The sequence below is a fragment of the Oryza glaberrima genome, chromosome 8 (assembly GCF_000147395.1).
Source record: "Oryza glaberrima chromosome 8, OglaRS2, whole genome shotgun sequence".
Lineage (NCBI taxonomy): Eukaryota > Viridiplantae > Streptophyta > Magnoliopsida > Poales > Poaceae > Oryza > Oryza glaberrima.
In genome coordinates, this window is record NC_068333.1 from 8,809,029 (window position 1) to 8,820,837 (window position 11,809).

At 47.5% G+C, this 11,809-nt stretch overlaps 2 protein-coding genes across 2 annotated transcripts; one reads left to right on the forward strand and one right to left on the reverse strand.

Moving 5' to 3' along the window:
- Positions 1-325: 325 nt before the first annotated feature.
- Positions 326-2,480, forward strand: LOC127781549 (cinnamoyl-CoA reductase 1-like). Its single transcript, XM_052308514.1, has 3 exons — positions 326-617; positions 1,302-1,459; positions 1,568-2,480. The coding sequence occupies exons 1-3, from the start codon at positions 452-454 to the stop codon at positions 2,270-2,272; spliced, it is 1,029 nt and encodes a 342-aa protein (XP_052164474.1). The 5' UTR covers positions 326-451; the 3' UTR covers positions 2,273-2,480.
- A 2,296-nt stretch (positions 2,481-4,776) lies between these two features.
- Positions 4,777-8,793, reverse strand: LOC127782731 (flavonol 3-sulfotransferase-like). Its single transcript, XM_052309998.1, has 2 exons — positions 8,189-8,793; positions 4,777-5,542 (listed from the first exon to the last, which is right to left on the reverse strand). The coding sequence occupies exons 1-2, from the start codon at positions 8,791-8,793 to the stop codon at positions 5,041-5,043; spliced, it is 1,107 nt and encodes a 368-aa protein (XP_052165958.1). The 3' UTR covers positions 4,777-5,040.
- Between the last annotated feature and the right edge of the window lie 3,016 nt (positions 8,794-11,809).

Below are 11,809 nucleotides of genomic sequence, written 5' to 3' on the forward strand. Positions count from 1 at the left end.
CTCTTCGAGAAGTAAGGCAGGACATAAACGAGGAATGCACACCCTAAAACGAAGTTTCCAGTTAACAGATGATTCCCAAGTTATGGTCAAAACAAAAACAAATAGTACAAGGAAAACCAGCATAGAATATTAGCGAAGAAGAGATTCTCTCATAGATACACGCTATCTGCGCCATGTTAACCCCAAGAAGACGCCACAACGTGACACGCATGTGGCCACACCAAACCCCCGGGCGGCCATCACGCGTGCATCCGCCATATACCCCCGGCCAGCACTATTTATACCCCCTCTCTCATCGTTTGTTTCGATCACTTCACTACTTCAGCACACACTGAACTTGTTGCAAAGAGAGACATATAGTATATAGTTAGTAGCTTAATTTGCAGCGCTAATAAGCTCTAGCTTTCTCTTCTTCCTAGCAAATTATAATTAACACTAGGTTCTAGCTAGCATGGGTGTCGAGAAGACGACAGCGAACGGCGGCAGTGGCGCCGCGGCGGTCTCCGGCGGAGGGCGCACCGTCTGCGTCACCGGCGCCGGCGGGTTCATCGCGTCGTGGCTCGTCAAGCTCCTCCTCGAGAAGGGCTACGCCGTCCGCGGCACCGTTCGGAACCCTGGTATGTATATATATTGTTATCGGTAGTTTTTAAGAAATCCGTGTAGATTAATACGTAATTATGTGTGTATTATATAAAAGTATTTTTGCAGTTTGTTTGGTGTTCCAGATCCACGCTAGCTGGCTTTAATTTTTTTATGTTAAATCATAGTGGTTTAAAAATTATATTTTATTTAAAATGAGATTAAAATAATTTATTTAAATGTTACCAATATAATTATGTATTTGGATTTGTAGAGTTATAAATATCCAACTCTGAAAATCTTAGATCGGGATATGTCGAACAGGACCTTCATGTTGAAACACATGATAAAAAAACATACTCCAGATCTTATGAGCAAAACATCGTACATACACATGCCGTTGCAGCAATATATCGGGGATGCTGAGAAATAAAGAGGCAACAATCAACTATCACAATCTCCTAATCTTTGCAAATCCCGATATTAATATATCTCAACCGTTTGACCCTCGATCGATTAATCTTATAATTAAGTAATTAGCGAAGAACACGGCCGGCCCATATGGCTGGCTGACACACCGCGCTCGATCGAGAACCCTGGTAGCAACAGAAAGGGTAGAAAAATTACTCACTAATGATGTGATTAGTCAGCGCTAGCTAATTAATTCTAGTTTCTTTAGCTAACTCATTAACTAATGAATTACTTCTAATTAATTGCTGCAGATGACGCTGCCAAGAACGCGCATCTCATGGCGCTGGCCGGTGCCGCGGAGCGGCTGACCCTCGTCCGGGCGGAGCTGCTCGACAAGGAGAGCCTCGCCGCCGCGTTCGCCGGCTGCGAGGGCGTCTTCCACACCGCCTCCCCCATCACCGACGACCCGGTACGTGACTCATCACCTGCACCGGCCGGCCGCCGGCGACGACGAGACGACGTCGCCGTACGTGTTCGACTGTCTAAGAGAGACTGACCGGAATGCATATGCTCGCAGGAGAAGATGATCGAGCCGGCGGTGAGCGGGGCGAGGAACGTGATCACCGCGGCGGCGGACGCCGGCGGCGTCCGCCGCGTGGTGATGACGTCGTCGATCGGCGCCGTGTACATGGGCGGCGGCGGCGGCGAGGAGGTGGACGAGACGTGCTGGAGCGACCTCGACCACTGCAGGGACACCGGAAACTGGTACTGCTACGCCAAGACGGTGGCGGAGCAGGCGGCGTGGGAGCTCGCCAAGGAGCGGCGGCTGGACCTCGTCGTCGTCAACCCGTCGCTGGTGCTCGGCCCGCTGCTGCAGCGCGGGGTGAACGCCAGCACGTGGCACGTGCTCAAGTACCTGGACGGCTCGGCGCGCACCTACGCCGACGCAGCGCAGGCGTACGTGCACGTCCGCGACGTCGCGGACGCGCACGCGCGCGCCTACGAGTCCCCCGCCGCGCGCGGCCGCTACCTCTGCGCCGGCCGCACGCTGCACCGCGGCGAGGTGTGCCGCATCCTGGCCGCCCTCTTCCCGGGGTACCCGGTGCCCACCAGGTGCAAGGGCGACGCCGGCGAGACGGCCGAGGGGTGCCGGTTCAGCAGCCGCAAGCTGGCGGAGCTCGGTGTCGCCGTCATGCCGGCGAGCCAGTGCCTGTACGACACCGTCGTCAGCCTCCAGGACAAGGGCCTGCTTCCCTTCGTCCCTGCCGCCGCCATGCCGTGAGCTAGCGATCGCCGGCGCGCCGCTTTTGTGTTACATACCGCTCCGGCCGGCCGATGATGACCACGGCGACGTGTCGCCACCGGCTGGCCTGCGTGCGTACGTGCCTGTATGTTCGTCGGAAGATCAGAAGTTGTACAACTGTATTTCTCCTAAGGGCCGGTCCTTTTCGGAGCACCTATAAATCGGGCACCGATTTGTTTGTCAAAAATAGCGTGCTGTTTCACTAATTAAAAAAATATTTCACCAACTAGATCGAAAATGTTTCAATCTTTTAAAACACTGAAACACACACCGCTAGAAAATCGCTTTTCCAGACGGGGAAAGGACCACGTGCATGCAAAGGCATGTGAAAATAGATGATATTCACAGGCGGCCCAGCGAAAATCATTTTTGCAGGCTGCATCTATTTTCGCAGGCAGTAGATCCACCCTCCTGCGAAAATATTTTTAGCGAATAAAAAAAAATCTGCCGCCACCACCCTAACCCGTCGGCGGCGCCACCAGCCTCCCCTCTCCTCCCAGGATCCAGGCGGCAACGGCGGCGTCGTCGTTGTTGTTATCGTCGCAGTCGCGGTAGTCGTCGTTGTCGCGGCCGGGCACGAAGGAGTAGAGCTGCGTGAGAGGAGAGGGAGGGGGAGCCGCACCTCCCCTCTGGCCGCGCGCCACCGCCAAAGCTCCCCTCCCCTTCCCAGATCAAGGTGGAGTCATTGTCATCGTCGTCGTCGCAGCCAATGTCATTGCGACCGGCCGCGGAGGGAGAGGAGAGGGAGGGGAGCCGCGCCGTCGCCGCCGCCGCCTCAGCTCCTCTCACTGCTGCCTCCCCTCCCCTCCCCGGATCCAAGTGGTGTCATCATCGACGTCGTTGTCGCGGCCAGCCGCGGAGGGAGAGTAGATCTGAGGGAGAGGGAGGGAAGCCGCACCTCCCCTCTGGCCGTGCCGCCGCCGACGCCCTCCTCCGGCACCGCCCCTTCCCTCCACCCACGCCGCTCTTATGAGAAAAAATAAAATTAGAGATTTGTCACAACTTATACAATACTCCTTCCAATCCAAAATATAAGCCACAACCACCTTTAACCCAAATAAAAGAACAACAATTATCGCCTCCTCATTTGGAACACCTCCTCATTTGGAACACCTTAAAAGATACAATGCATGCAACCAATATAATTAGAGATTTTGAAAGTGAAGTAAATAATAATTTTAAGGGCCCCCTTGAATCGTAGAATTGAGAAAACATAGGAATAGGAAAAATGTAGGATTTTGATAGAAATGTAAGTGTAAAACAGAGGATTGCAAAACATAGAAATAACCATTTGATTGGACCACGGGTAAAACGCAGGAATTAGAGGAGAGATAAAAACTGAAAGGAAAGTTTCCACGAGGTTCTAGCTCATGTTAGAATTCCTCCAAAACTTGCATGGTATTATGCATTCTATACGAATTTCATAGAATTCCATAAGATCCATTCCCTTGATTCACAGGGCTATATAGGAAAAATTCCTACAGGAATAAAATCCTCTAAAATTCCTATGAATTTCCTTTGAATCAAAGGGGGCCTTAGTAAAGAAGAGGTGCTAGTTAATTACACTCATGTATGCACGTCTTATATTATAAAAAAATTTAAAAATATAGTTGGACCTTATTTTTTTTAATGGAGGGAGTTGGATAGTAATTAACTTTTCAAGAGATGTAGTCTCATTGGAACGTGAGATGTGCCCCATTCTTAGTACTTATATAAAAGCCCTCTACTTTTTGTGAAAATCATAAAATTTCAGACTAGGCTTTACCATACGATGTAACGGGTGAGGCTTGATCCGACCAACCTCTATATAAGGGCCAAGGCCGGTTCTATTGGAAGCAATCTACTTTCAACACATATAGCCAATTGAATCATTTTTTTCGATATTGCATCTACTTTTCGCCTAGTTTAGCTTAGTTTTGTCCATCTTTGTCTATTTGCGCTATGAATCGTCCGCATTCGCTGTGAGAGTGCGAAATATCTTTGCAGGTTTGTCCCATAGACCTTCTATTCGCCCATGAAACATGTGTTCATCTTTAGTTCCATCTAAATCGACTCCGCTGGCCGGTTAATATATCGAAACCCATCTTGATCTAGTTTTTTGCTAGGTTGGGGTGGTTAGCGACTCCATACCACCGCAAGGCTTTAGGTATCCTAATCGTGATTGTCTTCTTGCCAAAAAATTCCACTAAAAATTCAATTGGTGTATTAAAGCATAGGGAACTCAAGAAAAATCCCACCAAGTTATTTCCATTTATTAAATAAAATTATTAATTAGGGTTAGCTCAAGGTTAAACTTAAACAATTTCTTTTAGCGATTTATTAAATGAATTAAGACTAGAAAAAGGAAAACTTCAGGGCATGACATGCATTATGCCTTCCCTCCGAGAGCGGTGGCAATGGCGCACGAGGGACATGGGCGATGCCACAGCCATACAAATTAGTCAAAATACCATCTTTAAAATTTCAACAAACTTTTCAGCCACTCCTGCAATTTCAATTTAAAGGTTTAACATATGTCTACAATGTAAATAATGATACCCGTGCAATGCAAGGGTCAACAATGACTAGTGTTACATAATTCTCCATACAGTGAGAACTGGTTCTCCTTATACGCTTATTCTTTGTTGAAAGTCCACACGAGAAATTCCACATTACCACATAGCATGCTAAAGGTGGCTTATAGGAAAACTAGATGTTTTCCCGAAGCAGATTATTCAAACAACCTCTCAAGAAACATAGAGAAAGCATCAAATAGTGAATCCTGACCCATCAAACTTCTCGTTAAGGATTGAGTCCAGGTGCTGTCCCATCTCGAGGGTCATATGGTTCAGCCAATCTCCTGCCACTCCCTTTCTGAAGTAGGCATCGTTCGAGAACGTAATGCCGACACCCTGGGATCCTTCCCTGTTGATCTTTTGTTTCTTCATGCTCTCTAGGCTGCAAAGCTCTACGATCTCTGCAACAACACCCGTTTCTTCTTCGGCATCAGAAATCGGCTGCCCAAGTAACTCTGCTAATTGCCTAATTGTGCCCATCGGATCTTGGAGCATCTGTTCATATGTTAGGAAGAGTACCCTACTTGGCTCTTTTTTGCTTGCGTTCCAGTAGCCGAGGATGTGATCCCAGACAGGCCCACAGGCAGAAGTGCCCTCGCAGATAGACTTGTACACCTCGGAGAATGGCACATCTGATCCAATACGTTTGATACGCTTGATGAAGTGCCATGTGGAGACTGCTCTGTCCTCATCTCTGCAAATTAGCATGTCAGCAACAAATTTTAATTCAAGAGATGCAATTAACTCTTAAACTTTTCTAATAGTGAAAACCAAAAGCACGGCATGCATTGATCCACGTCATCCAAAAATCATGAACGTTGGATCGCACTAGTAGGAAAATAATTTTTGCATGTCCCCTACCTTAATTCCAGAGGTGGACGAAAATACGAATCACCTGCTTTATGTTTACCATGGTAGGGGAGGTCCACGACCGTTATGTAAACAAAATACCATGGGCGACTACCTTAAGCGCCCTCCCAAGGTAACATGTTTTTTTCAGGCAACTGTCTTATAACTCTACCTATGAAAACATTGGTTTATTTACATGTGTGATGCAGTTAATACCCTGCTCATATCATGCAATTTTTCAGGTTGTGCCGTTAAATGCCCACGCCCACCCAGGGACGGAGCTAGCACAAAATAAAGGAGGATTCCACCCTGGTTTGAATCAAATTTAACTTAATACGGGTGCCTAACTTTGAACTAATAGAGTATATATATGGTGAAAATAGATAAACTATAAGTAAAAAAATTTTTGAACCTGGTTCCTGGGCACCTCCTAGCTGTATGTAGCTCCGCCCCTGTGCCCACCTATGTCATGTCTTGTTCATCTTCCTTGTAGGAGATGGGTAATCGACTAGTCGTGGGGCCAGCGCATGAGGTGAAGTCTAGGGCATCAACCAGCTGGGAGGAGGAGGCACCTGTAGAGGTGGAGGAGAAGGTGCAGCCAGAGTCCTCACGTGAGGACCCGGTCGTCCCCATTCCCCAAGCACGCACTCTGGTATGGGCCGACCACTAGCGCCATGGCACCGGCTGACCGGGCCCTAGAGTGTGCTCCGACAGGGGTCGGCCATAAACGTTGGCTCTAGAGGCAAAGAGATTATGCAGCAACTAATTAGTTAGAATAGTCTTTTTTTTTATCATATGCCCAGGGTATGACAAGTAGTATGTAATTAGGGATAAACTTTTGCTTTGTATTATAGTATCTTGTTTAATATATTAAATATTTTGTAGAAACTAATATATATATGTTAAATATTTTTTTCGAAATATGACAATGTTCCATCTCGAAAATATTTTATCGCGGGATATTGACATGTGGACCGGTACAAGTTTTTGGCTTGTCAATGACATGCGTCCCAACATCTTTCTAGGTGGCTTTCATAAGATATTTTTAATAGATAATACCGTCGACTTTTAGCATGACATTTGACTATTTGTCTTATTTAAAAAATTATATACATGTTATTTATTTTGATGTGATTTGTTTTATTATCAAAGAAACTTTTGGTTTGACTTATAGTTTAGCATATATTTACAGTAAATTTTTAAATAACACGAATGGTCAAATGTTATAACAAAAGTTAATGGCATGATATGAGAAACATCAGACATTGTATTTATTCTATGTTGAAAATGATGCTATATTTTTCTATGAATTTTACCAAATTGAAGAAGAGTAACATTGCTGCAAAAACCCTAATAAGGACCGGCATATAGGTGCCGATTTATTTAAAACCGGCACCTATGCCCCCTTTTCCACCCCTGCGCGCAATGAAAAAAATATAACCTATACCTTTAAACACTATAGGTGTCGGTTCAAGGAAAAATCCGATACCAATACTGTATATGTTGGTTTCTAAATAAACCGGCACTTATAATTATATTATAGGTGTTGGTTCTAGAAAACAACCGATACCAATACTATAGGTATTTTTTTAAAAGAACCGATACCTATATTAGTATAGGTGCCGGTTCTTTTAAAACCAGCACTATAGGCGCCTGTTCTTTTAAAAAATGGCACCTATTAAAAAAAAGTCCACTGACGCACTGCAAGTCACAACCTTATCCCCTCTCCGTCTATCTCTCTCTCAAGTATGCCGCTCCTCTCCGTCTTCTTCGCTTCTTCTTCCTCCTCGTCGCGAGCGACTTTCCTTACTAACTCGACAGCAGCGGCTTCTTGGGAGGGAGGGATGGCCTGGCGGCAGCCGGACGGCGCGGCGCCTGGCTCCGCCTGTTTCGGTGGCGGCGGCAGCCGTCGTATTTGTGGATTTCACAGTGGTCAAGAGGCGGCTCTAGGGGCCGCGTCGACATGGAGGTGCGGGACGCGTCGAGCGGCCTCGTGTTCTGGTTCGTGGTGGCAGCGCCCGGGGGGGGGGGGGGGGGGGGGGGGAGGGAGCGGGGAGAGGGCGCTGCTCGACACCGTTGGGTGGTTCTCGTCACCTTGAGGAGCGGCGAGGTGATGGTGGGTTTTCTCCTCCCAGCCTTCACCTCCTCCAGATCCTCCCTCGGGCCTTCTCCTCCTCTAGACGCACCAACGGCAACAGCTTTTCATCTCCTCTCCTCTCTGCTGCCTTCTTCTCTCCATCCGACAACAGCGCCAATGGTGGAGAAAGCCAACGGCGGCGGCTACGGTGGTGAAGGTGGTGAGGTGTGGGGTGGCGGTGGCCGGGATTTTTTTTATTCGGTGAAAACTATAGGTGCCGGTTCCAGATCCGGCACCTATGCACCCTGGACATAGGTGCTGACCAATTGGTTGAGGTCTTTGGAACGGGCACTGATGATTATCTGTGCAGTGTAAACAAATCCAAAACTGGAGGGAGTAGGAAAAAGAAGGTACCTGCAAACATATACGATCTTACAATCATCATTGTCGGTTATTGAAGAAGGCAGCAGCGAGAGCGGCAGGTGCGTGTTCAAGAGCCTTGGCGACGGCAGCTTGTCCAGCACACCCTCCCGCCCACACGCGAACAGGCCACTCTCCACGGTAGGCACGCAGTCGTGCGAGTTGAGGCGGCGGAGCGGGTGGTCGGGGCTCGCCGGCGGGAACAAGCCGCGCGCCATGGTGGCGAACGCGAGGGCCTTGAGCCACGTGGTCCCGGCCTTGGGCAGCGTCGCGAGCACGACGTCGCCGGGGCGCGCCACGAAGCCGCCGCGGCGCTCGTCGGCCATGGCGGCCGTGCCCCGCGCCCAGTCCTCCAGCAGCCAGAACCCCCTGTAGGAGAGGATCGGGAGGCCGTTGTTGTAGACGAGGCGCCTCGGCATGCCGGAGATGGCGGCGTCGTGCTCAGTGACGGGGCGAGCCGGGATGGCGTCGACGCCGGCGACCTCCTTGAACGGGACGGGCCCTGCAGCTTGCCCATCACGGTCAGGGAGTAGTGCTCCTTGCACTTTTGCCATATTTGGAGCCACGGCGAGAGCTATACCAATCTGAGCTATATGCATATGGTTGGGACTTGGGAGTCTAATCTAGTATAACCTCCACATTTTAATGAATGACGCTGTTGACTTTTTATTCAACGTTTAACTATTTATTTTATTTAAAAAATTTATATAATTATTATTTATTTTATTATGACTTGATTCTTCATCAAATGTTTTTAAAGCATGACATAAATATTTTCCTATGTACACAAAAATTTTAAATAAAATGAATGGTCAAACGTCAGTCGAAAAGTCAATGACTTTATACATAATATGGAGGGAGTAGTATATATTGTTCACCTTTGCTCACCCGATCTTATCAAGTACAGTACTAGTTAGATGCATTAATTTAGTTAGCTCAGGGAAAGCACGTGCTTGGCAGATATTGTACCCTTATGGATCACACTGTCCTTCCAATCTCCTACGCGTACTCCCACCAGATATTCTACGATGCTGATCTAGTAGTAACTAGTACCACGTACCAACCGAGATATAGATGAACAGACCGAAAATGTCAAGCAAGTTAGATGGACAGATGCAAGCCCGCCCTAGCTAGGGATTAAAACGGAGCGGATAGTTTCTATTCGCTGTGGAGAAAAACGAATACGGATTTCTTTTGGAGCGGATAATTCTCGAAAAGTCCGGACACGGTTAATCTTTCCGAATGCGAATACAAATATGGTATCGGGGTTTCTAACAGACACAGATAATAATATGTATATCCGGTGAACAACACTATTTGATATCCGTTGAATCCATAAGACATATCACATTTCTTTATAACTCTACAACCTTCAATCTATCTTTTTAGATTTTTAATAGGAGACCATCTCTTAACACTAGTCCACATTATTAATATTATTTGAACTTTTAATATCTTTTATAAATTATACCATATTTTAAGGAGGTAACTGCTGGGGCGACCAAGATGCGCTTACATGTGGAAGCTGGGGCGGTTCGGCCGAATTTGTGGTTGGGACAAACCACTATCGCCGCCTTTAGAAATAATTTTAAAAGCCTAAAACAAGAGATCTAATTTTAAGTTAATAAATTCCAATATAACAGTAGGCTAGATAATTTTTTAAAACACTTCTATTGTTTCTATAGTTCCTATTTTTCTGGGATTTATTTGAGCCAAGGAAGTATTTTTAATAAATAGAATTGCATTTCATGAATAATTTAAATAGAAAAAGTTTTAAAATCTCTCTTTTGGGTTTGGCCTTTCTCTCTCTCCCCGGCTTGCGCGCGCTCGGCCCATGCTGGCCCAGTCCGCTGCACCCCTCCCTCCTCTCTCTTTTCCGCTGATAGGTGGGGCCCACCTGTCAGTCGTCTTCAACCTCCAGCCGCCATACCAGCACCGCAAGCCGCCGCTGCCCCTTCCAAATCCGGCCACCCCTTTCCATCTCCGGCCAAATTGTTTGAGGGGAAATGATCCCCCGGATCTCCTCTTCCTTTTCCTTTTTGGAACTATCGCAAATTTCTATGGAAATAGCCCGGATTTGAATTCGATTCTTCCCCTCTAACCCTAAACCTTCCATCTCGCTGGGCTCACCATGGGCCTAGCCGCCGCGCTTTGCCGCTATGAAAGGACCCCCGGGACCTCGTCCATTCGCCACCATCCTCGCCTTGGCTTGCCATAGCCGGTAGAGCCACCTCCGCCCTAGCTCGTGCGCCGCCGCCGTTGCCGCGTGTCTAGCCGTGCCGCGCCGCCGCTCTAGTCGCCATCGTCGCTCGGGATTGCCGTCGCCGGAGTGGCAAGGTCATCGCCGTCATCGTCCTGCCCTCCGTTTTCACCGAAGACCGCCGGACCGCCGTCGTCGCCACCGCCACCTCGACCCGAAGACCATCGCCGTCGACTCGAAGACCATCGCCACCACGACCTCGCCACCGTCGCCATCTGTCATCGTTCGTGTGGAGATTATGGGTACCCCATACCCACACGGCATGGTTATCCGACTGGTTATAGGAGATAACTTATATCTATGGAATATGTAACGGATCATGACTTGGGTATTACGTTTCCCTGTATATTATGGAACAGTCTAAAGTCCTAGTTTGATAAGATTGTAAAGTAGATTTAGGGAACCGATACCGTATTGGTTAAGGTTTCTATCTTGTAATCCTGCCCCCATCCTATATAAGGTGGGCAGGAGGCCCTCTAGGGGGCATGACACACAACCAGATCGTCAGATCTACAATGCACTTGGCGGATTCAAATCCCAAAAAGGAGTAGGGTATTACCTCTCATTGAGAGGGCCTGAACCTGTCTAAATCCTTGTCTCCGCATCCATCCACTTTTAGGTCTCGTGTGCTACCCCTTTTATTATTGCCGAATTCATGTTTCGACAGTTGGCGCGCCAGGTAGGGGTACGTCGAGTTCCTATCAAAGAAGTGCGATGGAATCAATTCCAAAAGAAGCGTTGAGATTAATCTCAACAATTTCGACCACTCCAAACGTCTACTGGTTTGTCGTTTCAATATATTGTTATCAGATTGATTCTTCTAATCATGGATTGCTCTTCTGTGAGACGCTTTGTTTGTGTGCATGCACTGGCGGCTGATGAGATCTGCTGATCGCCTCCGGATAACCGTATGCACCATGGCTCGGCGTTGGCGGAGAGCTTCTGCGTCCGATCTTGCCCTGCGATTTGGCTGAAGTCGGCCAATATTCAATGGCTGATCTAATAGAGATCTATAATGAGATTTCGGATAGCATCGCTGACTGCCGCGTCAAGTTCTCAACCGATCATCTGGCCGGTTACGGCGATTATATTAATTAATTAATTATTATTTTTCACTAATCACAAGTTAATTTGTGATATATATTTTTGCATGTCTAATGAACGGTTGAGTCCGATTCATAAGAAGACAAGCTTCCCGACTAGATTGCACGAGCATGGATTGGTTAGGTGATGTGTGGATGCATATCAAGCGTTCATGCTACAGGAGATTAATTGGCCAATCAATATATGCGAGCTGCATATACGCATTGATAAATGCAAACGTATATACACAAGCTTCTTTATACCCGTATTAT

Coding starts and splice junctions, on each gene's coding strand:
- LOC127782731 (XM_052309998.1), bottom strand. CDS start 8,793: ATGCATATAGCTCAGATTGGTATAGCTCTCGCCGTGGCTCCAAATATG. Junction 5,543..8,188: donor AAGATCGTATATGTTTGCAG/GTACCTTCTTTT, acceptor GCTAATTTGCAG/AGATGAGGACAGAGCAGTCT.
- LOC127781549 (XM_052308514.1), top strand. CDS start 452: ATGGGTGTCGAGAAGACGACAGCGAACGGCGGCAGTGGCGCCGCGGCG. Junction 618..1,301: donor CGGCACCGTTCGGAACCCTG/GTATGTATATAT, acceptor TAATTGCTGCAG/ATGACGCTGCCAAGAACGCG. Junction 1,460..1,567: donor CCCCCATCACCGACGACCCG/GTACGTGACTCA, acceptor ATATGCTCGCAG/GAGAAGATGATCGAGCCGGC.